This window comes from Triticum aestivum, chromosome 6B (genome assembly GCF_018294505.1).
Source record: "Triticum aestivum cultivar Chinese Spring chromosome 6B, IWGSC CS RefSeq v2.1, whole genome shotgun sequence".
NCBI classification, from domain to species: domain Eukaryota; kingdom Viridiplantae; phylum Streptophyta; class Magnoliopsida; order Poales; family Poaceae; genus Triticum; species Triticum aestivum.
In genome coordinates this window covers 107,924,265-107,951,070 of record NC_057810.1, presented here as the reverse complement: position 1 = coordinate 107,951,070, position 26,806 = coordinate 107,924,265, and the positions used below count along the sequence as shown (strand labels likewise).

At 48.0% G+C, this 26,806-nt stretch overlaps 1 protein-coding gene across 1 annotated transcript; it reads left to right on the top strand.

Annotated features, from left to right (window-relative positions):
- The first annotated feature begins 6,106 nt into the window (after window positions 1-6,106).
- On the top strand, window positions 6,107-26,585 carry LOC123138914 (metal transporter NRAT1). Its single transcript, XM_044558761.1, has 17 exons — window positions 6,107-6,395; window positions 6,492-6,814; window positions 7,141-7,402; window positions 22,679-22,724; window positions 22,825-22,864; window positions 22,960-23,035; window positions 23,151-23,191; window positions 23,902-23,980; window positions 24,052-24,156; window positions 24,250-24,359; window positions 24,474-24,655; window positions 24,776-24,845; window positions 24,941-25,093; window positions 25,249-25,353; window positions 25,477-25,607; window positions 25,764-25,860; window positions 26,032-26,585. The coding sequence occupies exons 1-17, from the start codon at window positions 6,107-6,109 to the stop codon at window positions 26,359-26,361; spliced, it is 2,439 nt and encodes an 812-aa protein (XP_044414696.1). The 3' UTR covers window positions 26,362-26,585.
- The last annotated feature ends 221 nt before the right edge of the window (window positions 26,586-26,806 follow it).

Genomic DNA, 26,806 nt, shown 5'->3' with positions numbered 1-26,806 from the left:
CTCTAGCGCTCGTAAAAGAAATCCTTCTTGTCCGAGAAGGCAACAACCATTTCATTTATTTAACCCGGATTGCATTATTTAATTGATTTACTACGTCTGTGTACTACGTATTGGTTCGCGAATGCGTTGGCTGAAGGAAGGAAGCACCTTTTGATGAAAGAAAGGACTCCGGTGTATAGAGAGGGCCTCATCGTTTAAAAGGGAACCATAGAAACGATGACCGGTCTAGAATCTCTCTCATTGAGCTTCTCTTTTGCGCCTGCTTTCTTCTTGATTTATTGCAGCCCTTTATATGTTGAGGGGAGGGGGGGGGGGTGTTGCACCGAAGCGGGGATCATCAAAGTATAAGCTTGATATTAGTACATGATGAGCGATACTTTTGTGCTTTTTTCATCATTGTTTAACCCGATAATTAGCACTTAACCAGTAAAAGTTCATGGATGGCAACTTGACTCCTACTCTGATAATAAACTCCATTGTTCAACTTCGTTACAACAAACTGTGCCCTGATTTGGCACATCATTTTGATACAGAGTCTTGCAAGGAACGACATGAGTTCTAGTTAGAGCAGCGGGAGTAGTTCAGATTTAGAGGAGCAGGAAGGGCCCAAGAGCTGGACCTGTTCCTTTGGTGGCTCATTCTCGAAAGTGTCGGCGATGGTCGATCCGGTGCTTCGTCGCCGCATGCACACAGGAGTGGAACGAACTGCGGGAGCCCATGCGAGCCAACAACACCCAACGCAGGATTGCATTTGCAAGTACTCCCCTCGGAGTAAAAGAAAAACCCGAAGACCAGCCTGAAGCAACAAGTCCAACGAGCAACTCTACGGTTTAGGCGATGATCTCCGGATTTTACTTGGCTTGTACTGTACAACTTCCACTCTCGCTGGTGCTATGGGGATTAGGAATTGATCGGTCCTGCAGCTGGGCCGCGTTATCAATTCCATTCATCCCCACGATTAGTTTGTTATAAAACTACAATTTGTTATCTAGTCTAACGCTAACCAACATACTCCCTCCGTCCAGAAATACTTGTCTCAAAATGAATAAAAGGGGTCAATCACTTTTCTTCTTAGTTTTCGTTGGATTAGCATCCAACAGTGATAAATACCGGCTCGGGGCGACGCGGGCGGCGACCCAACCTTAGCCGCCGAACCCCCTCCACCTCCCTCCCACTCCTCGCCGCCGCCAGAGGGGTTGCCGGTGAAGGCTGTGCGACTGCCAAGGAAGGCGGCGGCGAGGCCTTGCTACTTCGTCTTCTCGCGGAGGGCTTCAGAAGCCGAGGCGGCGGCCTCGGGCGGTGCGGCGGCGCCGGCTCTGCGGCAAGCGGCGCTCGCTGGTGCTCCTCCTCCCCCTTGGCTGTGCGGGCGGCGAGCGGTGGAGGCGTCGGGCGCAGGTCGCGGCGGGTGGCCTGGTGCCCCTGGCTGCGAGTCAGATCTGGAGGTCCTTCCTCCCCCTTCCTTCGCCTTTTCCCCACTGGATGTGGTCTGTGGCGGTCGATGGTCGTCGGATCCATGGAAGGTGGGGACGCCGGAGGTGCGAGATCGGTCCGAGAGAAATCTTTGGCCGGCTTTCTGGTCACGACGGCGGCGACGCCTGCTGGCGCCGTTCCCCTTCTCGAAGGCGCCGTCGAGGTTCGATCCCCGCCCCCTCCCTTCTCATACCCGGGTGAAAACCTTAGACAGTTCTGGGCTTGGCGGCAGCGGCGCGGCATCTGCGACGTCACCTTGCTGAAGGTGCCGTCTTGGGCGAGTTGGGGGTGTGCGCTGGCGTTTCGATGTGGTTTTCCGGCGAGCAGCGACATGGCAGTTGGAGGTAGCGACGGAAAGCCAATTTTCACAAGATTAGCTCCTTGTATTTGTCTTGTAGACTGGCCGTGTGTGTGTGCTTGCCGGTGAGTCGGCGCCATTGCCATGGTAGGGGAGGGGATAGGGTTCCTCTCCCAGTGAGCAGCAACACGGTGTGGGCGGTTTAGACATTAATTCATTGAGCATTGATCTTATCTCAGCTACCGTCACTTATCAACTCTGCTATTTGTTCCATCGGCGTCCTCGTCCTTCGGCAGCTTTGTTTCTTCGTACATGTCTCAGTGAGCTGCGGTTGGGCTCTTCTCCTGGCGATCTTTGCTCAGTGGGTTGGTCATGCTGAGAATCTCCCAAGGTGCTCCAGAATATATATCGTTCCTTTGCTCTAGGGTGAGTTGCTCCAATTTCCGACGGTCCGGCGCCCTTTGATCCAGGGTGAGGGGCAGGGGTCCCCTTCGGAATTGGAGAGGGAAGGTTCAATGACGGTGGTCTCCTTTCGGAGTGGATGAGGGCGTGTTCATCTCCACTAGGCGGGTTTTCCTCTTGAAGTTCTCTCGCTGTCATGCTTCGGTGTTTCATTCGCGTCGAAGGGCTCCTTGAGCATTAAGCTAGTTTTACTGTAGTTCTTCTTGTGCTTTCTGCTGTGGTGCTTGTAGGCTGTTTTGGTAGCACCTTTTATCTGCCGCTTTTAGTTTCTTTGTTTTCTTTCTCGTTGTAAGGGCGATTGTAATTTCTGGCCGGTTGATGGCTTTGTTAATTCAAAGTCGGGCTCTGCTTGAGCCTTCGTTCAAAAAATGAATAAAAGGGGATGTACCTAGATGTATTTTAGTTCTAGATACATCACTTTTTCCATTTTGATGACAAGTAATTTCGGATGGAGGGAGTATCATGTAACGTCCATGACTTCCACGACCACACACACATGCAGCTAGCTGGCTAGTGTGTTAATTAGCTAGCTGGCTAGCCATGCTTGCAGCACAACACTACTCAACCGTAAACGATTGTCATCCTTGTGCCCTAGTACACCCCCTTTTGGTACCACGAGACACCGTAAATTAGACTTTGCAATTGGCATAACTTGTGCATGTTCATCAATACATATTCAAGCACCAGGTAAGTCCTCAAAGATTGACAATAGGATGACAGGGGGCGACAGGAGGGGCGACAGGGAAGGCGACGCGGGGTGCCATCCGGCGATCGCCGGGCCTGTGCTGTTGGGGGCCGTGGTTCGTCCACGGGTTGGCGGTCGGTTTTGGGCGCTAGCCGGATCCGATGAGGACGAGACGGACGGAGACGGCGGCGATCCGGCGACTTCTCCGCCAACGCCGACTCCTTCAGATCTTTTTTGTGAGTTTTTCAATTCAGGTTATGATGAGGATGAGGTGGCCTCAACGGTGGACAGGATCTTGCCGGTGGACGATCCGGCGAGGGTTGGGCTACACGCGGGCGAGAGGAAGGAGATGGTGCGGCGCGTCGTGCACCGGAGAACGGTGGCGACGGCTGTCAGGCCATGGAAGGGACCCCTTCCGAAGGTTAGTCTTCCAAACCTCACCCTCTTCGATTTGATTCGGCCGGATTCTTGGAGTAAAGTTCTGAGGAAGAAGAAACCGATCCGTTCTGGTGGTGAATCCCGGCGGCCGGCGGCGGCCATGGCGTTGTCGCCGGCAAGGCGGCCGATCGGGATCGCGCAGGTGCGGGAGATGCGTTTGAACGCACTCCTGGTCCGCGGGCACGGTGTGCCTGGAGTTGGGACGGCTCTGAGTGGGCCGGTCCCGGTCCTGTGTGGGCCTGTGTTAACTGGGCATGAGGCCCAGTGTAACCAGGTTCGTATGTCCGGTTCGTTGTCTACACCCCCATGCACGATCGAGGGTCCTTCTGAGGGTCTTCGATCGAAACGATCTAGGGTTCTTCGAGCTTCGTGCCGATCGAGCTTCTTAGACCGTGGTGCGGGGCGTGCTAGGCGGATTCCTCCTCTCCGCGGCATGGCTGGTCGAGGTAAGCCTCCTGCCAAGTCCGGCGCCCAGGGCAGAGCGGGGCGTTGTGGGCAGCTGCCGCTGGCGGGAGGCGGGCGAGGCGGGGATGCATTGTCGCAGGGCCCGGGTCATGGTTGCGCTGGACTGCCGCTCGGGCCTGGCCGTGGTGGTGCTACCCCGGCCCCGGGTGCTGGGTCCGGCCGGGCGGCACAGGAGGCCGGCGGCCCTAGACCGCCGCTGCATGGTGGTGCGCATGGGTCCGGCGCGGTTGGCCACGGGTCGCTGCCTTCGGGCGCAGGGCCACCTACGCCGGCTGTGGGACGGGATGGCCCTCGGGCACCGGTGCCGATCCCTGTGACAGTTGCGGGCTGTGGCGCCCCAGCTCCTAGGCCGCCTCCTCCGGCCTCAGGTGGCCAGCTCCGACCCGTGGTGTTGTAGACCGGGGCCAGGCCGCCGCTTTTTGTGGCCCGGCAGACGCAGAGTTCGACGGCACCGGTGTTGGAGCAGGCACAGTTGCATCAGGTGTCGGCTAGGGGGGGAGATTCATCGGTGCCTCGTGGTCGGTAGGGTGACGATCGGATTAACGCCTATGGAGATGGACAGCACCGGGGATCCTCGTCCACAAGTGGTGGGCAGGGGTATGCGTGGCAGAGTGATGGCTCGACCGAGAGGCCTTTCCTGGGGCCAACGGGCGGCTTCGTCGAAGGGGCGTCTGGACCGGCTAATCGTAACCGCGGTGGTTTCCGTGGTAACCATGGTGGCCGAGGTGGCCGCTATCATCCAAGGCAGCATCCTGTTGTCGTTAACCAAACAGCGATTGGCGAGGCTTCTGAGGAGACTGGGTTGTCTTGCCAGGCTATGGAGGTGGTAACGGCACTGGCGGACACAGCTGTTCCTGGTAATGGTGAGGTCGAGGTAAGGTCGGTGGAGGGCTCTGACAGGGCTGAGCTGGACAGGGCAGCCAAGTATCCGCGCAAGAAGGAAATAATGTTATGCTACCGCTGTGGCAATAAGGGCCATTTCATTGCTGAGTGTGTGGCAGTTTTATGCGATACGTGTGGTAAGCCGGCCCATGAGTCAAGGGCATGTCCGCTTTTGAGAGAGCAGTTACTGAATCTTATGATGTACGGCGTGTACTGTCCGAAGCTCACGTTTTTTGAATCTCCGAACGAGAGGGAGGTTCCTGATGAGGTGCGCAGTATGACAATTGGGGTTGTTAAAGTGACTAAAGGTGAAGTCTCTGAGACCCAGATTGTGAAGCGGCTCCGGTAGCCAGCTCCAGGAGACTTCCTCTGGGAGCTTGTCAATCTAGAGCCAAACTTGTTCAGGGTTGAGTTCCCGACGGTGGAGGATTTGCAGAGGTTGCTGAGCTTTGGGATGTGTAAGGTGCCAGGTACTGATGGCATTCTTGAGTTCCACGAGTGGAAGTTGATTGAGCCTCAGGGTAAACCTCTTACCCAGTCTTGGTTGCGTTTTTCGGGAGCTCCTTCCAAGCCTTTGCAGGATGCCAGGGTCGTTGCTAGTCTGGGTATCTTGGTGGGAAAGCCCGAGCGAGTGGACATGGCCTTCACTCGAGCTCATGGGGTTTCTCGCTCACTGGTCAGTATTTTGGACATTGAGTTTGTGCCTGATGTGGTTAAGTGGGCTTATCGAGGCCAGGTTTATAACCTTCAGATTGGGTTTGAGGATGACAGCCTGTTTGCTGAGGCACCTGCTGCCACGGATGTTGATATGCACGAGGGCGATGGTGGCACGGGAGGCAAGGAGACTCCGGCCGCTAATCCTGGACGCGAGATGGCCGAGGGACCGGGGTCAGTTGCTCAGACGACAGGAGGTGGGACGGCACCTCCCTCTTTTGTGCCGTCGACCACTCTGCGATCTAGATCCATTGAGCCTGCTACTGCACCTCCGAGACTATGGAGCGAGCGGGTGGAGTCTCTAGATGTCTTTGAGCTATCTTTACCTGCGTTGGACTTTGAGGGCCTGGGCGTGGAGGGTTCTGGTGCGGAGGGGGGTCCGGAGATAGTGTTCTCGCCTCCCTCGGATAATGTTGATACGGCTGAGCTGCAGGTGGTGGTTCCGAGCTTGGCGGGGGGTTCGAGGCAGGTGGCCTCCGCGCCCCCCTTCTCCTCTTGCTCCGGTCGGGGCTACCGGGAGGGAGGAGTTACCTTCGGGAGGGGGGCCGGGGCAGGTGGCCTCGGCACCCTCCTCACCTATCACTGGGCCAGTACTGCAGGTGGCAGGTCCGGTCGTTGGAGGGGGCTTGGGGCAGGTGGCCTCAAGGCCCTCTTCGCCTTCTGCGCCTAGGGGGATCGGCCCATCCTTGGCGATGGTGGGCTCTCCTGGCCTGCGGTCTGGGGTGGATGGGGAGCGGGGGCAGGTGGCCCTTGGTTCCCCATCATCTGACTTGGTGTCCTCTCCTGGTCATGGAGACCAGTTGAGTGCTCGGAGGATGACAGGCGGTCACTCCCCGGGCAACTTCACGCAGGAGGAGGTTATTCAGTTCGGTGGGATTCCGGACCAGGCGGCTGAGGGTCGACGGTTGAGCTGTCGTCTTCAGGGCCGTCCGGAGGTGGACGACATGCAGCAGCGCTGCGCCGTGAGGGCGGCCAAGCTTCGTGACGTCCAGGTCACTACTGGTATGTCGGTAAATACTTCGAATACTATCTTGCATTTTTCGAATGATGAGATTGTTGATAATGCAAACCAATTAGGAATTTCACTAGGTAGTAATGAGGGTGAAGTTTCTAATTCAATCAATGATTTGCTTGATCTGGAAGCCGAGAGGGCTCTAGAATTGATTCGTAACTTAGCCGTCGTAAAACCCATGAATGATTCCGAGATTGATGCTTTGGGAGTCCGGGTGCTTGATGACTTTTGTGCTGATCTCGCGCCTCCCCTTCAGGAGCAGGAGGAGGAGGATGAGAATGTCGAGATGGTTGTAGTTAGCCCCCCAGAAACGGGGAGAGAGGACCGGGTGCGCACGAGGACCAGCCCTAAGCGCAAATGGAAGCGCAAGATATACCCGATGTCCGCGGTACGTAGGAGTGCTAGGATCCGCACGGCTCAAAAATTCCATGATGAGATATGAGAGGAATATTTTGGAATAGCAGAGGTCTTAAGGACTTGGCTAAAAGGAGGTTCCTCGCAGAAGCATCCATTGAGCATAGATTGGACTTTATTGCGTTGTCGGAAACTGGTAGAGAAAATTTCTCACCACAATTTCTCAACACTTTATCGGGGGGTATTGATTTTGACTGGCATTGTCTGCCACCGAGAGGAAGATCGGGAGGGATCTTACTTGGTGTTAGATGCGACTCTCTCGAAGTTAGAACTGTGAGCATGGGTGATTTTGCTGTTAAGTTCAGGGTGCGGTCCAAGGTTGATGGATTTGACTGGTCTTTGGTGGAGGTGTATGGTGCTGCGCAGGCAGAGTTCAAACCCGATTTTTTGGCCGACCTTGTTAGAGTTTCCGGGTCAGAGCAACTCCCCATTCTGGTTGGGGGAGACTTTAATATTATTAGGAGACGTGATGAGAAGAACAATGATAATTCCGACGGGAGATGGTCGTTCATGTTCAACACTATTATTGAAAGCTTGGATTTGAGAGAGATTGAGCTTTCAGGTAGGAAGTTCACATGGGCTAACGCTTTGCCAAATCCAACGTTTGAGAAGTTGGATCGGGTACTTGCTAGTATCGATTGGGAACAGAAGTTTCCCTTTGTAACAGTTCAGGCTCTCTCTCATGGGATTTCTGATCACACGCCTCTTCTGCTCGACTCTGGTGGGGCTACCTACTCGAGCAATAAGAATTTGTTCTCGTTCGAGCTTGCGTGGTTCGAGAGAGAAGGCTTCCTGGATCGCGTAGCCAGAGAGTGGGCTAAGGATGCAGGCGGTAGGAATGCGCTTGAGCGCTGGCAGAATAAGATTAGGCATTTGAGAAGTTTCCTACGTGGGTGGGCTAAACATCTTAGTGGGGTTTATAAGGCTGAAAAGGAACGACTCCTTGCCCTTATTCAGGCCTTAGACATCAAAGCAGTGTTGGAAATATGCCCTAGAGGCAATAATAAAAGGATTATTATTATATTTCCTTGTTCATGATAATTGTCTTTTATTCATGCTATAATTGTATTATCCGGAAATCGTAATACACGTGTGAATACATAGACCATAACATGTCCCTAGTGAGCCTCTAGTTGACTAGCTCGTTGGTCAATAGATAGTCATGGTTTCCTGACTATGGACATTAGATGTCATTGACAACGGGATCACATCATTAGGAGAATGATGTGATGGACAAGACCCAATCCTAAGCATAGCACAAGATCGTGTAGTTCGTTTTGCTAGAGCTTTTCCAATGTCAAGTATCTCTTCCTTAGACCATGAGATCGTGTAAATCCCGGATACCGTAGGAGTGCTTTGGGTGTACCAAACGTCACAACGTAACTGGGTGACTATAAAGGTGCACTACAGGTATCTCCGAAAGTGTCTGTTGGGTTGACACGGATCGAGACTGGGATTTGTCACTCCGTATGACGGAGAGGTATCACTGGGCCCACTCGGTAGTGCATCATCATAATGAGCTCAAAGTGACCAACTGTTTGGTCACGGGATCATGCATTACGGTACGAGTAAAGTGACTTGCCGGTAACGAGACTAACGAGGTATTGGGATACCGACGATCGAGTCTAGGGCAAGTAACATACCGTCTGACAAAGGGAATTGCATACGGGGTTGATTAAATCCTCGACATCATGGTTCATCCGATGACATCATCGAGGAGCATGTGGGAGCCAACATGGGTATCCAGATCCCGCTGTTGGTTATTGATCGGAGAGCCGTCTCGGTCATGTCTGCATGTCTCCCGAACCCGTAGGGTCTACACACTTAAGGTTCGGCGACGCTAGGGTTATTAGGAAGACTTGTATGTGATTACCGAAAGTTGTTCGGAGTCCCAGATGGGATCCCGGACGTCACGAGGAGTTCCGGAATGGTCCGGAGGTAAAGATTTATATATGGGAAGTTGTCATACGGACACCGGAAGATTTCGGGGCATATCGGTATTGTACCGGGGCCACCGGAAGGGTTCCAGGGGTCCACCGGGAGGGGCCACCCCTCCCGGGGGGGGGGGGCACATGGGCCGCGTGGGGCAGGAGCCAGCCCCTGGAGGGCTGGGCGCGCCCCCCCTTGGGCCCATGCGCCTAGGGTTGGGGGGGGGAACCCTAGAGGGGGCGCCCCCCTTGCTTGGGGGGCAAGTCCCCCCTCCCTGGCCGCCGCCCCCCATCTAGATCCCATCTAGAGGGGCCGGACCCCCTTGCCCCTTCCCCTATAAATAGAGGGGTGAGGGGAGGGATGAACACCCAAGCCAAGGCGCAACCCCTCCCCTCCCCAACACCTCTCCTCCTCTGTTGTGTGCTTGGCGAAGCCCTGTCGGAGTACTGCCTCTCCACCATCATCACGCCGTCGTGCTGCTGCTGGAGCCTTCTTCCTCAACCTCTCCTCCCGCCTTGCTGGATCAAGAAGGAGGAGACGTCGCATGTACCGTACGTGTGTTGAACGCGGAGGTGCTGTCTGTTCAGCACTTGGTCATCGGTGATCTGAATCACGGCGAGTACGACTCCATCATCACCGTTCCCTCGAACGCTTCCGTACGCGATCTACAAGTGGTATGTAGATGCAAACTCACTCCCTTGACTCGTTGCTTGGATGAACTCATAGATGGATCTTGGTGAAACCGTAGGAAAAATTTTAATTTTTTGCAACGTTACCCAACAGTGGCATCATGAGCTAGGTCTATGCGTAGTTCTCTATTGCACGAGTAGAACACAATTTTGTTGTGGGCGTAGATCTTGTCAACTTGCTTGCCGCTACTAGCCTTATCTTGCTTCAGCACTATTGTGGGATGAAGCGGCCCGGACCAACCTTACACGTACGCTTACGTGAGACCGGTTCCACCGACTGACATGCACTAGTTGCATAAGGTGGCTGGCGGGTGTCTGTCTCTCCCACTTTAGTTGGATCAGATTCGATGAAAAGGGTCCTTATGAAGGGTAAATAGAAGTTGACAAAATCATGTTGTGGTTATTCGTAGGTAAGAAAACGTTCTTGCTAGAACCCAATTGCAGCCACGTAAAAGATGCAACAACAATTAGAGGACGTCTAACTTGTTTTTGCAGCAATTGTCATGTGATGTGATATGGCCAGAAGTTGTGATGAATGATGAATGATATATTGTGATGTATGAGATCATGTTCTTGTAATAGGAATCATGACTTGCATGTCGATGAGTATGACAACCGGCAGGAGCCATAGGAGTTGTCTTTATTTTTGTATGACCTGCGTGTCATTGAAGAACGCCATGTAAATTACTTTACTTTATTGCTAAACGCATTAGCCATAGAAGTAGAAGTAGTCGTTGGCGTGACAACTTCATGAAGACACAATGATGGAGATCATGATGATGGAGATCATGGTGTCATGCCGGTGACGAAGATGATCATGGAGCCCCGAAGATGGAGATCGAAGGAGCTATATGATATTGGCCATATCATGTCACTACTATATAATTGCATGTGATGTTTATTATGTTTTATGCATCTTGTTTACTTAGAACGACGGTAGTAAATAAGATGATCCCTTATAATAATTTCAAGAAAGTGTTCCCCCTAACTGTGCACCGTTGCTAAAGTTCGTCGTTTCGAAGCACCACGTGATGATCGGGTGTGATAGATCCTTACGTTCACATACAACGGGTGTAAGACAGATTTACACATGCAGAACACTTAGGGTTAACTTGACGAGCCTAGCATGTACAGACATGGCCTCAGAACACAAGAGACCGAAAGGTCAAACATGAGTCGTATAGAAGATACGATCAACATGGAGATGTTCACCGATGATGACTAGTCCGTCTCACGTGATGATCGGACACGGCCTAGTCGACTCGGATCGTGTAACACTTAGATGACTAGAGGGATGTCTAATCTGAGTGGGAGTTCATTAAATAATTTGATTAGATGAACTTAATTATCATGAACTTAGTCTAAAACTTTTGCAAAATATGTCTTGTAGATCAAATGGCCAACGCTCATGTCAACATGAACTTCAACGCGTTCCTAGAGAAAACCAAGCTGTAAGATGATGGCAACAACTATACGGACTGGGTCCGGAACCTAAGGATCATCCTCATAGCTGCCAGGAAACAATATGTCCTAGAAGGACCGCTAGGTGATGCACCCGTCCCAGAGAACCAAGACATTATGAATGCTTGGTAGACTCGCGCTGATGATTACTCCCTCGTTCAGTGCGGCATGCTTTACAGCTTAGAACCGGGGCTCCAAAAGCGTTTTGAGCAACACGGAGCATATGAGATGTTCGAGCAGCTGAAACTAGTTTTCCAAGCTCATGCCCGGGTCGAGAGATATGAAGTCTTCGACAAGTTCTATAGTTGTAAGATGTAGGAAAATAGTTCTGTCAGTGAGCATATACTCAAAATGTCTGGGTTGCACAACCGCCTGTCCCAGCTGGACATTAACCTCCCGGATGAGGCGGTCATTGACAGAATCCTTCAGTCGCTCCCACCAAGCTACAAGAGCTTTGTGATGAACTACAATATGCAGGGGATGGTAAAGACCATTCCTGAAGTATTTTCAATGCTGAAGTCAGCAGAGGTTGAAATCAAGAAAGAACATCAAGTGTTGATGGTCAATAAGACCACTAAGTTCAAGAAGGGCAAGGGTAAGAAGAACTTCAAGAAGGACGGCAAAGATGTTGCCCCGCCCGGTAAGCCAGTTGCCGGGAAGAAGTCAAAGAATGGACCCAAGCCTGAAACTGAGTGCTTTTATTGCAAGGGGAAGGGTCACTGGAAGCGGAACTGCCCCAAATACTTAGCGGACAAGAAGGACGACAACACTAAAGGTATATTTGATATACATGTAATTGATGTGTACCTTACCAGTACTCGTAGTAACTCCTAGGTATTCGATACCGGTGCCGTTGCTCACATATGTAACTCACAGCAGGAGCTGTGGAATAAGCGGAGACTGGCGAAGGACGAGGTGACGATGCGCGTCGGGAATGGTTCCAAGGTCGATGTGATCGTCGTCGGCACGCTGCCTCTACATTTACCTACGGGATTAGTTTTAAACCTCAATAATTGTTATTTAGTGCCAAGTTTGAGCATGAACATTGTATCAGGATCTCGTTTAATATGAGATGGCTACTCATTTAAATCCGAGAATAATGGTTGTTCTATTTATATGAGAGATATGCTTTATGGTCATGCCCCAATGGTCAATGGTTTATTCTTGATGAATCTCGAACGTAATATTACACATATTCATAGCGTGAATACCAAAAGATATAAAGTTGATAACGATAGTCCCACATACTTGTGGCACTGCCGCCTTGGTCACATTGGTGTCAAGCGCATGAAGAAGCTCCATGCCGATGGACTTTTAGAGTCTCTCGATTATGAATCATTTGACACATGCGAACCATGACTCATGGGCAAAATGACCAAGACCCCGTTCTCCGGAACAATGGAGCGAGAAACCAACTTGTTGGAAATCATACATACCGATGTGTGCGGTCCAATGAGTGTTGAGGCTCGCGCAGGATATCGTTATGTTCTCACTCTCACTGATGACTTGAGTAGATATGGGTATGACTACTTGTTGAAACACAAGTCTGAGACCTTTGAAAAGTTCAAGGAATTTCAGAATGAAGTAGAGAATCAACGTGACCGAAAGATAAAGTTCTTACGATCGGATCGTGGAGGAGAATATTTAAGTCACGAATTTGGTACACACTTAAGAAAATGTGGAATCATTTCACAACTCACGCCGCCTGGAACACCTCAGCGTAACGGTGTGTCCGAATGTCGTAATTGCACTCTATTGGATATGGTGCGATCTATGATGTCTCTTACCGATTTACCGCTATCATTTTGGGGATACGCTCTAGAGACAGCTACATTCACTTTAAATAGGGCACCGTCTAAATCCGTTGAGACGACACCGTATGAATTATGGTTTGGGAAGAAACCTAAGCTGTCGTTTCTAAAAGTTTGGGGATGCGATGCTTATGTCAAGAAACTTCAACCTGAAAAGCTCGAACCCAAGTCGGAAAAATGCATCTTCATAGGATACCCTAAAGAAACCATTGGGTATACCTTCTACTTAAGATCTAAGGGCAAGATCTTTGTTGCCAAGAACGGATCCTTTCTGGAAAAAGAGTTTCTCTCGAAAGAAGTAAGTGGGAGGAAAGTAGAACTCGATGAAGTACTACCTCTTGAACGGGATAGTAGTGCAGCTCAGGAAAATGTTCCTGTGATGCCTACACCAATTGAAGAGGAAAACAATGATGATGATCAAGGTACTTCGGATCAAGTTGCTACTGAACTTCGTAGGTCCACAAGGACACGTTCCGCACCAGAGTGGTACGACAACCCTGTCCTGAAAATCATGTTGTTAGACAACGGTGAACCTTCGAACTATGAAGAAGCAATGGCGGGACCAGATTCCAACAAATGGCTAGAAGCCATGAAATCCGAGATAGAATCCATGTATGAAAACAAAGTATGGACTTTGACTGACTTGCCCGATGATCGGCGAGCGATAGAAAACAAATGGATCTTTAAGAAGAAGACGGACGCGGATGGTAATGTCACCATCTATAAAGCTCGACTTGTCGCTAAGGGTTATCGGCAAGTTCAAGGGATTGACTACGATGAGACTTTCTCTCCCGTAGTGAAGCTTAAGTCCGTCCGAATCATGTTAGCAATTGCCGCATACTATGATTATGAGATATGGCAGATGGACGTCAAAACGACATTCCTTAACAGGCATCTTAAGGAAGAACTGTATATGATGCAACCGGAGGGTTTTGTCGATCCTAAGAATGCTAACAAAGTATGCAAGCTCCAGCGATCCATTTATGGGCTGGTGCAAGCATCTCGGAGTTGGAACATTCGCTTTGATGAGATGATCAAAGCGTTTGGGTTTACGCAGACTTATGGAGAAGCCTGCATTTACAAGAAAGTGAGTCAGAGCTCTGTAGCATTTCTCATATTATATGTAGATGACATACTTTTGATGGGAAATGATATAGAATTCTTGGACAGCATTAAGGCCTACTTGAATAAGTGTTTTTCAATGAAGGACCTTGGAGAAGCTGCTTATATATTAGGCATCAAGATCTATAGGGATAGATCGAGACGCCTCATAGGTCTTTCACAAAGCACATACCTTGATAAGATTTTGAAGAAGTTCAAAATGGATCAGTCCAAGAAAGGGTTCTTGCCTGTACTGCAAGGTGTGAGATTGAGCTCGGCTCAATGCCCGACCACGGCAAAAGATAAAGAAGAGATGAGCGTCATCCCCTATGCCTCAGCCATAGGATCTATTATGTATGCCATGCTGTGTACCAGACCTGATGTAAACCTTGCCGTAAGTTTGGTAGGTAGGTACCAAAGTAATCCCGGCAAGGAACACTGGACAGCGGTCAAGAATATCCTGAAGTACCTGAAAAGGACAAAGGACATGTTTCTCGTTTATGGAGGTGACGAAGAGCTTGTCGTAAAGGGTTACGTCGACGCTAGCTTCGACACAGATCAGGATGACTCTAAGTCACAAACCGGATACGTGTATATGTTGAATGGTGGAGCAGTAAGCTGGTGCAGCTGCAAGCAGAGCGTCGTGGCGGGATCTACATGTGAAACGGAGTACATGGCAGCCTCGGAGGCAGCGCATGAAGCAATTTGGGTGAAGGAGTTCATCACCGACCTAGGAGTCATACCCAATGCGTCAGGGCCGATCAAACTCTTCTATGACAACACTGGAGCTATTGCCCTTGCCAAGGAGCCCAGGTTTCACAAGAAGACCAGGCACATCAAGCGTCGTTTCAACTCCATCCGTGAAAATGTTCAAGATGGAGACATAGATATTTGCAAAGTACATACGGATCTGAATGTCACAGATCCGTTGACTAAACCTCTCTCGTGAGCAAAACATGATCAACACCAGAACTCTATGGGTGTTCGATTCATCACAATGTAACTAGATTATTGACTCTAGTGCAAGTGGGAGACTGTTGGAAATATGCCCTAGAGGCAATAATAAAAGGATTATTATTATATTTTCTTGTTCATGATAATTGTCTTTTATTCATGCTATAACTGTATTATCCGGAAATCGTAATACACGTGTGAATACATAGACCATAACATGTCCCTAGTGAGCCTCTAGTTGACTAGCTCGTTGGTCAACAGATAGTCATGGTTTCCTGACTATGGACATTAGATGTCATTGACAACGGGATCACATCATTAGGAGAATGATGTGATGGACAAGACCCAATCCTAAGCATAGCACAAGATCGTGTAGTTCGTTTTGCTAGAGCTTTTCCAATGTCAAGTATCTCTTCCTTAGACCATGAGATCGTGTAACTCCCGGATACCGTAGGAGTGCTTTGGGTGTACCAAACGTCACAACGTAACTGGGTGACTATAAAGGTGCACTACAGGTATCTCCGAAAGTGTCTGTTGGGTTGACACGGATCGAGACTGGGATTTGTCACTCCGTATGACGGAGAGGTATCACTGGGCCCACTCGGTAGTGCATCATCATAATGAGCTCAAAGTGACCAAGTGTTTGGTCACGGGATCATGCATTACGGTACGTGTAAAGTGACTTGCCGGTAACGAGACTAACGAGGTATTGGGATACCGACGATCGAGTCTAGGGCAAGTAACATACCGTCTGACAAAGGGAATTGCATACGGGGTTGATTGAATCCTCGACATCGTGGTTCATCTGATGACATCATCAAGGAGCATGTGGGAGCCAACATGGGTATCCAGATCCCGCTGTTGGTTATTGACCGGAGAGCCGTCTCGGTCATGTCTGCATGTCTCCCAAACCCGTAGGGTCTACATACTTAAGGTTCGGTGACGCTAGGGTTATTAGGAAGACTTGTATGTGATTGCCGAAAGTTGTTCGGAGTCCCGAATGGGATCCCGGACGTCACGAGGAGTTCCGGAATGGTCCGGAGGTAAAGATTTATATATGGGAAGTTGTCATACGGACACCGGAAGGTTTCGGGGCATATCGGTATTGTACCGGGGCCACCGGAAGGGTTCCGGGGGTCCACCGGGAGGGGCCACCCCCCCGGGGGGGCCACATGGGCCGCGTGGGGCAAGAGCCAGCCCTTGGAGGGCTGGGCGCGCCCCCCCCCCTTGGGCCCATGCCCCTAGGGTTGGGGGGGGGGAACCCTAGAGGGGGCGCCCCCCTTGCTGGGGGGCAAGTCCCCCCTCCCTGGCCGCCACCCCCCTCTAGATCCCATCTAGAGGGGCCGGCCCCCCTTGCCCCTTCCCCTATAAATAGAGGGGTGAGGGGAGGGCTGAACACCCAAGCCAAGGCGCAGCCCCTCCCCTCCCCAACACCTCTCCTCCTCCGTTGTGTGCTTGGCGAAGCCCTGTCGGAGTACTGCCTCTCCACCATCATCATGCCGTCGTGCTGCTGCTGGAGCCTTCTTCCTCAACCTCTCCTCCCCCCTTGCTGGATCAAGAAGGAGGGGACGTCGCCCGTACCGTACATGTGTTGAACGCGGAGGTGCTGTCCGTTCAGCACTTGGTCATCGGTGATCTGAATCACGGCGAGTACGACTCCATCATCACCGTTCCCTCAAACGCTTCCGTACGCGATCTACAAGTGGTATGTAGATGCAAACTCACTCCCTTGACTCGTTGCTTGGATGAACTCATAGATGGATCTTGGTGAAACCGTAGGAAAAATTTTAATTTTCTGCAACGTTACCCAACAAGCAGAATCCACGGTTTTGCCAGCCACCGAGCTTCATACCAAGCTTGACGCTGAGATGAGGTTGAAAGAGCTACTTCGTGAAGAAGAATTGAAGTGGCCGCTACGAGCCAAGGTTCGCAGAGTGGTCTAGGGGTCGCGAACACTCAATTCTTCCACTTGATTGCCAATGGCAAACATAGGAAGAAGAGAATCTTCCAGCTAGAACAAGATGAGGGTACAATTATCGATCAGGATAACCTGAAGCTTTACATTATGGAGTATTACAAACGATTGTTTGGACCACCAGAGGACAACTGTGTGTTGCTGGATGAGTCTAGGATCCAAGATGTACCTCAACTTACTGCTGTGGAGAATGACATCTTAACCGCCCCTTTCTCGGAAAAAGAGGTTTTCGAGGCCATTTCCAAGATGGAAAATAATAAGGCACCTGGGCCGGATGGTTTCCCGGCTGAGTTTTATAAGAAGTGATGGCATATTATTAAAGGGGACCTGTTGCCGATGTTCCATGATTTGTTCTCGGGACATTTGCAGCTTTTCCAACTTAATTTTGGAACAATAACCCTACTCCCTAAGAAAACAGAGGCCGTGAGAATAGAGCAATTTCGGCCTATGTGTCTTCTGAATGTCAGTTTCAAAATTTTCACCAAGGTTGGGACGATTAGGCTCACTCAGATTGCGCATGCCGTAGTGCAGCCTTCTCAAACGGCTTTCATGCCGGACAGGAACATCCTGGAAGGGGTTGTGGTCCTTCATGAAATGCTCCATGAGATTCACACGAAAAAACTGGATGGGGTTATTTTCAAAGTGGATTTCGAGAAGGCATATGATAAAGTCAAATGGCCGTTCCTTCAATAGGCTTTGCGCATGAAGGGTTTTGATGAAGCTTGGCGACACCAGGTGGAAGCATTCACGCAAAAAGGGAGTGTTGGAATTAAAGTGAATGACGACATAGGTCATTATTTCCAAACACACAAGGGTCTGAGGCAGGGCAATCCTATGTCTCCAATTTTGTTCAATATTGTGGTTGATATGTTGGCGATACTGATTGGGAGGGCAAAGGAGGCCGGTCAGGTGGGTGGCTTGGTGCCTCATCTGGTAGATTGTGGTTTGTCCATTCTGCAATACGCTGATGATACAATCATTTTTATGGAACACGACTTGGCAAAAGCCAGAAACATGAAGTTAGTGTTATGCTTATTTGAACAATTGTCGGGGCTGAAGATTAATTTCCATAAAAGCGAGTTGTTCTGCTTTGGTAGAGCCAAAGACGAACAAGAGGCTTATAGAAAATTGTTTGGTTGTGAAGTTGGGGCTTTACCTTTCACGTATCTCGGTATTCCCATTCACCATTGTAAGCTAACAAACAGCGAGTGGAAGTGTATCGAGGATCGGTTTGAGAAGAAACTGAGTTGCTGGAAAGGAAAACTCATGTCTTATGGAGGCCGGTTGATTCTTATTAACTCGGTGCTCACGAGTTTACCTATGTTCCTCTTATCCTTCTTTGAGGTCCCAGTTGGAGTTAGGAAAAGGCTGGACTTCTATCGATCCCGATTCTTTTGGCAAAGTGATGAGCTTAAGAGAAAATACAGACTGGCCAAATGGGATATTATCTGTCGACCAAAGGACCAGGGGGACTTGGTATTGAAAATCTTGAAGTTAAGAACAGATGCCTGCTTAGTAAGTGGCTGTTTAAGTTATCTTCTGAGACAGAGGTAACATGGGCGCAGATTTTACGTAGTAAATATCTGCAGTCCAAGACCCTATCCCAGGTCACTCTGCGACCAACTGATTCGCCGTTCTGGAAGGGGCTCATGAGAATCAAAGCTACCTTCTTTAACAGAACGAGGTGTATTGTCGGTAATGGCAGCAACACTCGATTCTGGGAGGATACGTGGCTTGGTGACACGCCTTTGGCGACCCAGTATCCGTCCCTTTATCGTATTGTTCAGCGTCGTGAGGCTCTTGTTGCCACGGTTTTGCAGTCCATTCCACTCAACATTCAGTTTAGGAGGGTGCTCGTGGGTGATCGATGGGAAGCATGGCTTCACCTAGTCCGTAGACTGATGGAGGTTCAGTTAACTCCTCAGCCCGATAAGTTGTGTTGGAATCTTACTAGATCTGGGGAGTTCACGGTTAAATTGATGTATATCGATGGCATTAACACTAGTGTGATTCCTAGTTCCAAAGATGTTTGGAAAGTTAAGGTCCCTTTGAAGATTAAAGTGTTTATGTGGTTTGTGCATAAACAAGTAATCTTAACAAAGGACAATATAGTTAAGCGCAACTGGACAGGTTCTACTAGGTGTAGTTTCTGTGATCGTGACGAGTCTATCAAGCATCTCTTTTTTGACTGTCCGTTGGCACAAGGGTTGTGGCGCTCTGTGCAAATTGCCTTTAACATTACTCCTCCGACTTCGGTCAACACGTTATTCGGGGCATGGCTTACTGGGATAGAGTCCGAAACAGCTAGACACATTCGTGTAGGAGTATGTGCGTTGTTATGGGCAATTTGGAATTGCAGAAATGATTTGGCTTTTAACAGAAAAACAACTATTCATTTTTTTGCAGGTTGTATTCCGGGCTACAGCTCTGATCCGTATGTGGTCCTTACTCACTCCGACGGAGGCCAGGGAGTGTTTGGTTACTGGATCTGTCCAGTGGGAGATGGTAGCGTGGGATATCTTCAACTGGTTTGGATGGCGGTCATGTAATAGGATAGGCAATTAGTTTACCTATCTTCTATTTTGCCTGCCGGTTGTGGCTTATTGGGCGTTTTGTTTTGGCTTTGAGGCTCTATGTGAGCTAGCCTTTGCTTTTGTTTGCATACTTTGAGACCTTGTTGAACCATATTTACTCTCTAATAAATGTGGCCGTATGCATCGTGCTGATGCAGAGGCTGGGGAGTCTCCCCTTTTCGAAAAAAAAGGCAATTCATCAATCAGTTCATTGTGATTTCTGTAACTTTGTTTCTGTTAACAAGGAACTGATCATCTATAATTGTTATAAAGTTTCTGAAGATACCTCCAGTTAAGCAACACTCTTCCCCTAACTCTTCCTTTAATCTGTTATGTCATGTTTATTGTTGTAGATAAGGTGAGCTGTGCTGTGTGTAAGTAGTGCAATATATTTCCAGCTGCCTACCAGGGAGATCGCTCAGCTGCACTGCATCCCTTGCACCAAGGCATGGTACTACTACATGGGAGATCCTTCCAAGGCCTGCAAACTTTTACTATGGAACAAAGTTTCTTACCATTCTGACATATAGCTCATCTAACCAATACTACATTTCAGGCATTTGAGGTGCATGATGTAGGGCAAGTCAAGACGGCAATCATCAGTTTTAATATAAAAGAAGGGGAGAGGCTACAGTACATGGTCCCTCTGAAATGTGTGATTCGGTGCCTTCCGGTCCCACGTAAAAGAGTCTTCAATCGTACTCCCTCCGTCCGGAAATACTTGTCCTACAAATGAATAAAATGGATGTATCTATTACTAAAATAAGTCTAGATACATCCATTTCTAGGACAAGTATTTCCGGACGGAGGAAGTATACAACAATTTTTTGTCAAGACACCCATAACCATGAGGGACCTTGACATGTACCATTCTTTTGTTGGAGCGACATGCGCTATGACATTCCAGTTTTGAGGAATACGAACCGTCCACATGTAAAACTTTGGCTCCTAAGGCGGGAGCTTTTCATCAATTACGTTGTAGTGCCTTAGTGCATTCCTTGCGATGAACACCATATATCAGCTAGTTACTAAAATTAGTGTTTATGATAGAATGTCTAGTTATTTAACTTGATATAGTAAAAGAAAAACCAGACCAGCAGGGGAGGATCCCTGTGAATATTTATTAATAAAAACTAAGGTATAATGTGTGAGAACTCAGGTTCAAACCCAGGCCGGCCAGGAGGCTCCACTGCGATGTAACCATTGGGCTAAGCGCCCATCAACAGAGATAGTAGATTAGTGTGGAAGTTGATGTTCATTTTGTTGTTATGCTTGCTCTTGTTTAGTATGGAACTTCAATATGGTGTCTCTTGTTTTCTATGAACAAAATCTTCAAGTGGAGATATGTGATTTAGTTCATGTCTAGTGGGTGGTGCTTTAACTATATTAACTATAAACCAAAGGATGTGAATCATCTAAATGTGAATGAAATTCAATACTGACATAAAAAATACATTTTCTTTCATTCTTCGTGATCTTTGTAACAATAAACTTTGTGTTGGATCGGTGCATCACATTGGTGTAGATTTTAAAATTCATCATTTGTTAAAGGATCCCTAAAAGTTATCATAGCCGCTGACATATGAGTGGAAAAGCTCTTGCAACCACCGACCTACGAGAGAACCAAGCTCATAACTAAGAGATCATTGGTTGTTGGCCTAACAACGAACAAAAAGAACTCAAATCGCTGGTAACCACACAAACCTTTTATAGAGGCTTCCCTAAGCCAAACATGAATAGCTTATTCCTTGTTTCTACTTCTTTGTCTTGTTATTATCCAATCCCATTTTATGCATTATATGTTGTGTTTCTGCACAATAAGAATTTGATTTTGATAGACATAAGGATGGAAGGCACCAGGAATTATCAATAGAAAACCAGAGTGATAACATGTGCGAGCTTGTTCAAACAGCCACCATGCCTCTCCGTCCTATTTAGTTGTTTCAATTGTTTTTCCTCCATTGTCCATGGTGCATCACTGCTTCGGCCATCCTGCATGCCACGCTCTCATTTTATCTTGGGGTACTAGGGCAACGATAATTTCTTTCTTGTATGCGATATTTCGGACAAAAAAGCCATCCAGTTCGTCCAGAAATGTCCAATAGAAGCAACACAGACATTTCTGAAATGCACATCATGGAGACAATACGGTAAATCTAGTAGGTTTGAGTCATTCGTCATCTTGAGAGTCATGATCAATTTAAAGATTTAAATATATGTAGGAATTGACCTGATCAATTTTTTTGCCCCACTCAAGAAGACTCTGTTCGCCCCTTAGGAACCATTGACGATGGTAGCCTGTTGTACGCAAGACGAGTGTAATTATATGGATAGCTCATTTAAGTGATCGTCTGATTATTTGCAAGAAAAGGTGCTCCCTGATTGTATGCCACACGTATGTTGACAATTTTGCATAAGAAATGAAGTGCAAAACCAAATGTTGCGAAGGATATGACCGACCTACAAAATTAAACAGCTCACTCAGAGACAATCTCTACTATTAGAAGGGAGTTGGTGCTTATACGACATACGTCATCAATTTTGTTTCCGCCTCGTCCCCTCTTCACCCCTCTTCTTGGTTTGGAATAATCTAAAACAAATTACTTTCGTTGGAAACCATGTTCTGCTTTAATTTAATCAAATCAAAAAAAATCTTAGCAAAACCTCAACTAAATCAAGCTTTCCTTGCTTTTTCCCAATCAAATCTAATCTAATCAAACCTTCTAAAAAGCTGGTTTACCTTCTAAAAAAGCTAGTTTACCGCTCACTCTGTTTTGACTACACATAATTTCACAGCATTTTATCTCCCTGTAGAGTTCATGATAACGCATGACTGACATATCAACATGACTTGTGATATCTGAGACATTTTTTCTCGTCCGTGCCTTCGTGCGGCTTGTCGCATTTTCTTTTCCGGCTTGGTGATTAGCTCTAGTTCATGACAAATTATTTTGCTGTGTGCACCGCATAAGGATTTTGCTTGATGGTATGTCTGTCATCCATCCATTTTTACAAGAATAAAAGTAGAGACTGTTCATCAGGCAGAGAGACCGGTGCCCTCAACCATCGAGGGCGGCGACGCTGCGGGCGACTGCGGAAATGCACGGCCGATGTTCGAATACTGGAGTGGGAGCCTCGGAGCGCGGTGGAGCCGCCGCTGGTCGCCGCGCGTCCGCCGTCCGACCGCGACAGATGATCCGGCGCTTTGGTCACCGGGCTGCCCGCCAGCCGTTCGACGAAATGCCGGAGCCATGCACGGCGGGGCCACGGCAGCGCCGCCACGCGGGAACAAGCAAACAGCGGCGCCGAGCGAGACATTGAACGAGCGTGGATGAGCGGCTCCAGGCTGGCTAGCCGGTGCAGGGGCGCAAGCACGCGCGGTGGCTCGCCGGTGAGCATTAGCATCCACATAATCTATTCTTCTACTAGCTCGTTTCAAAGGAACAATTTGTTATTCTATTCTAACGCTAACTGCCCTTGAGGAAAGACAGCACTGCCGGTGACGAAAAAGATGGGGAATTTCAGGTGCAGGTATACTAGTACTACATTCTTGTGCATCTCTAAGGTTGAATTAAGTTGTGTACTTGTTTCTGTTCAGTGTGAACTTTTTTCCTGCATGGTAGCAGCCCAGATGGAGGAAGTTCTTGGCTCATGTTGGGCCTGGAGCTCTTGTGGCCATTGGCTTCCTGGATCCTAGCAACTGTAAGATCCTTTCTTTTTGTTGCTCAGAGCTGCGTACCGTTTAGATACACTCTTTCACAAAAAGGAGAACAACTGTCAAGGTGGTAAAGCTTGTTTCTGATTTATGATTTGACAGTGGAAACTGACATGCAAGCTGGAGCTGACTGCAAGTATGAGGTAGTATAGTTGCCGCCTTCTTGCGTCTGATGGGCACTACTGCAGTACTGCTACCAACTAAATGAGTTTTTTTGGGGGTATCCGGGAAAGGAAACATATATTTTGCAGCAGATTAGCTTTGGAACTTTAGTTAAGTTTTAAGGAAGCAATAAGAATGCTCTTAAATTTTGCATCATGCGCCTTTTCGAAAAGACAGTTCATACAAATTTGGATGAGAGTATCACTTATGGCAGTTCGCTTAGTAATTGTAACCTGAGCCAGGGTCCAATTTTTTCAAATCCTTGGTGAACACACTCGATTATAAACCCTGTTTTCAATGCTTAATTGATTATTGCATATGTAGATCGCAACATTTCAAACACTTTTCCCCACACTATCAATTGATCAACATAGAACGACATGATGTCTTATTTTGTAGAAGTTTATTTACATATAGGGACGATTATATGCTATAACATTACTGATAGAAGAAATTGAGAGAAGTCTAGTCCACACCGAATAAATGGTATTAACTAATTTGATTTATTAGTTAAAAACATGACAGATGTGATCAAGACAAATAATTATTTTATACCAATATAGAGTGAAAAGATCTGTCAGAAAATGAAAGAACACACTCTACCAGTCATTTCTGTTTTGCTCCTTTTGTTCTGCGTATTCAGCATTCTTTCTTTACCAATCTGATTTTATTTTAAATTTACCACGATCAGCTTCTGTGGGTCATCTTAGTTGGGATGATCTTTGCGCTCTTTATACAAACATTATCCGCCAACCTTGGAGTGAAAACAGGTGCCTTTCACTGAACTATCTGTCTTGGTTTCTGCGCATCAAATCCGAATTTATCTCTCAATCCTGTACAGGGAAACACCTTGCCGAACTCTGCAGGGAAGGGTATCCCCCCTTCGTCAATATTCGCTTATGGATCATTGCAGAGCTTGCAGTAATTTCTGATGATATCCCTGAAGGTTGATTAGTACACCTTATTTGTTACTTCCATTTTATATTTCTTTTCTTTGCTGAGTTTTACGTTTGAGTAACATATACTGTATCTACTTCAGTGTTGGGTACCGCCTTTGCATTCAACATATTGTTCAAAATTCCTGTGTGGGCTGGAGTTATCCTCACGGTGTTCAGCACCGTCTTGCTTCTTGGGGTGCAGAGATTTGGTGTACGCAAACACAAACCTCTCCTTAGAAATTTTCAGCTATGTATTTTTTTTGAAAAGGGAAAAAAAAGCTATTGATGATTTAACCTTACCATGTATCTTCATGTGTATCACCAGGCCCGGAAACTGGAGTTCATCATAGCAGCGTTCATGTTCACCATGGCAGGCTGCTTCTTCGGAGAATTGAGCTACGTTAGTCCATCTGCTAGAGAGGTGACCAAAGGCATGTTTGTCCCCTCTCTGCGAGGGAAAGGTGCTGCTGCCAATGCGATCGCGCTCTTTGGCGCTATCATCACACCGTGAGGAACTTATTTAGTCATCAGGGCTTGTTCACCATCCCTGTTGTTCACTATGGTTATCGTGTGTCGATCCATATGGATGCAAAGTTCATAACGAGCCTTTCTGTGACATTCATGCAGGTACAACTTGTTCTTGCACTCTGCCCTGGTCCTCTCATGGAAGACCCCACGGTCAAACAAAAGCATCCGAGTAGGTTGCACATAGGATAGGAAAGAGCGGTCTAAGGACTAGATGCAGTTCGTTGCTGAGTGGCTAAATGGCTCACTGTTATATGTTTTGGACAGGCGGCCTGCAGATACTTCCTCATAGAGTGCGGCCTTGCTTTCGTCGTGGCGTTCCTCGTTGCTGGATCTATTTGCAGTGCTAATAATCTCTCTCCGGCCGATGCTGGCGCGTGTGGCGATCTTACTCCTCAATCTGCACCTCTGCTGCTCAGAGTATGCCATGCTTGAGCCGATGGAATGATCGTTCCAGTTTCAAAAGCATCTTCAGTACCTTATGTTGTGTAATGCGAAAGGAAGTAGCCGTCGGACATCTGATGTTAGAGTTCTATATTAAAGCCTTGTTTAGTTATCTTTTTTGTACCTTTTAGAATGTTTTGGGGAGATCAAGCTCTGTTGTGTATGTGGTTGCGCTGCTAGCTTCTGGGCAAAGCACCACAATTAGTTGCACATTCGCTGGGCAGGTCATCATGCAGGTAACCATTCCTATTCCAGGTGTTATCCAGTTTATTTATGCAAACTATTCAGAGGCATTCTTAAGCATTATCTATGCCAGTGAGTATAGACATCTTCCCTTACAATTATGGGCTATGTTACAGGGGTTTCTGGACATGAAGATGAAGAACTGGGTTAGGAACCTCATCACCCGGGTCATCGCCATTGCTCCAAGCCTTATAGTCTCCATTGTGAGCAGTCCGTCAGGCGCTGGCAAGCTAATCATCCTTTCCTCGTTACTCCTCCGTGACCTCTTCCAGTTCCACCATAGTTAAAAAAATGGTCACTGCAATGGCTGATTAGTTAATCTGCACTTACTACCCAAAGAAATAATAATCTCCAGGCTGACTGATGAGCTTGTGGTTCCTGATTTTTCTTCTTCTCTGATGCAGATGATTCTTTCGTTTGAGATGCTGTTCGCTCTCATCCCTCTCCTCAAGTTCTGCAACAGCAACAAGAAAGTAGGACCCCTCAAGGAGTCCATCTATGTAAGCCTCCAAACAATTTCCGCACAAGAAACACAAAATTACACAACCGACATTCACAAAAGTAACCGTTTATAACACAAAATTACACATAGAAAAAATTGAATGTTACATATTGCAACTTTAGAGACCAGAATTGCGAACACGCATATGATGATCAATGCATGGGTGCAGACGGTGATCATCGCGTGGGCCCTCAGTGTGGCACTCATCATTGTCAACACCTACTTCCTGGTATGGACCTACATAGACTGGCTGGCACATAACCACCTCCCAAGGTACACCAACGTGCTGGTCTCTGTGGTCATCTTTGCGCTCATGGCTGCCTACCTCGTCATCGTTGTGTACCTGACGTTTAGGAAAGACATGGTGGTGACTTACGTACCAGTGGCAGAGAGGGTGCAGGGCCAGGCGGAGGCTGGTAGGGCACCGGTGTTGGCGTCCGGTGCAGACGGGGACCAGCCAGCGCTGTACAGGAAAGACCTAGCCGATGCCTCAATGTAGCTAGTATACCATGATGGATGAGAGTGTGCTCAATGGTGTCCTTTGCTTATGTGCTACGGTTATACTTCCCTCAAGCATGCTGTGCATCCTATACATGTTCAGTGCATACAAGTGTATTACTATTGTGGTTGGTTCATTGGTTGCATTTGTTGAAACATCCAGATGTGTGGTGGCCTGTATTTGTGAAGACATGCTGAAGTGAGAGTTTTTTTGGTAGGCTATATGTGTTACATTTATGAGGTATTATGAAAATGAATTTTGCACACAATTCTAGCAAGATTTTAGTATAAATTAATTATGTGTCGTAAATATTTTAAACATCTGAACATGGAAACATATTGCGCCAAATGAGAAATGCTAGCACCAATTGTTCCCATGATGCTGCAGTTGCCTGGTTCGGGAGTCGGACCTAGGGTATTCACCGGGCTTCAAGGTGGGATGAAAA

Coding starts and splice junctions, on each gene's coding strand:
- LOC123138914 (XM_044558761.1), top strand. CDS start 6,107: ATGGTGGGCTCTCCTGGCCTGCGGTCTGGGGTGGATGGGGAGCGGGGG. Junction 23,036..23,150: donor CTTCCTGGATCCTAGCAACT/GTAAGATCCTTT, acceptor ATGATTTGACAG/TGGAAACTGACATGCAAGCT. Junction 23,192..23,901: donor GAGCTGACTGCAAGTATGAG/GTAGTATAGTTG, acceptor TACCACGATCAG/CTTCTGTGGGTCATCTTAGT.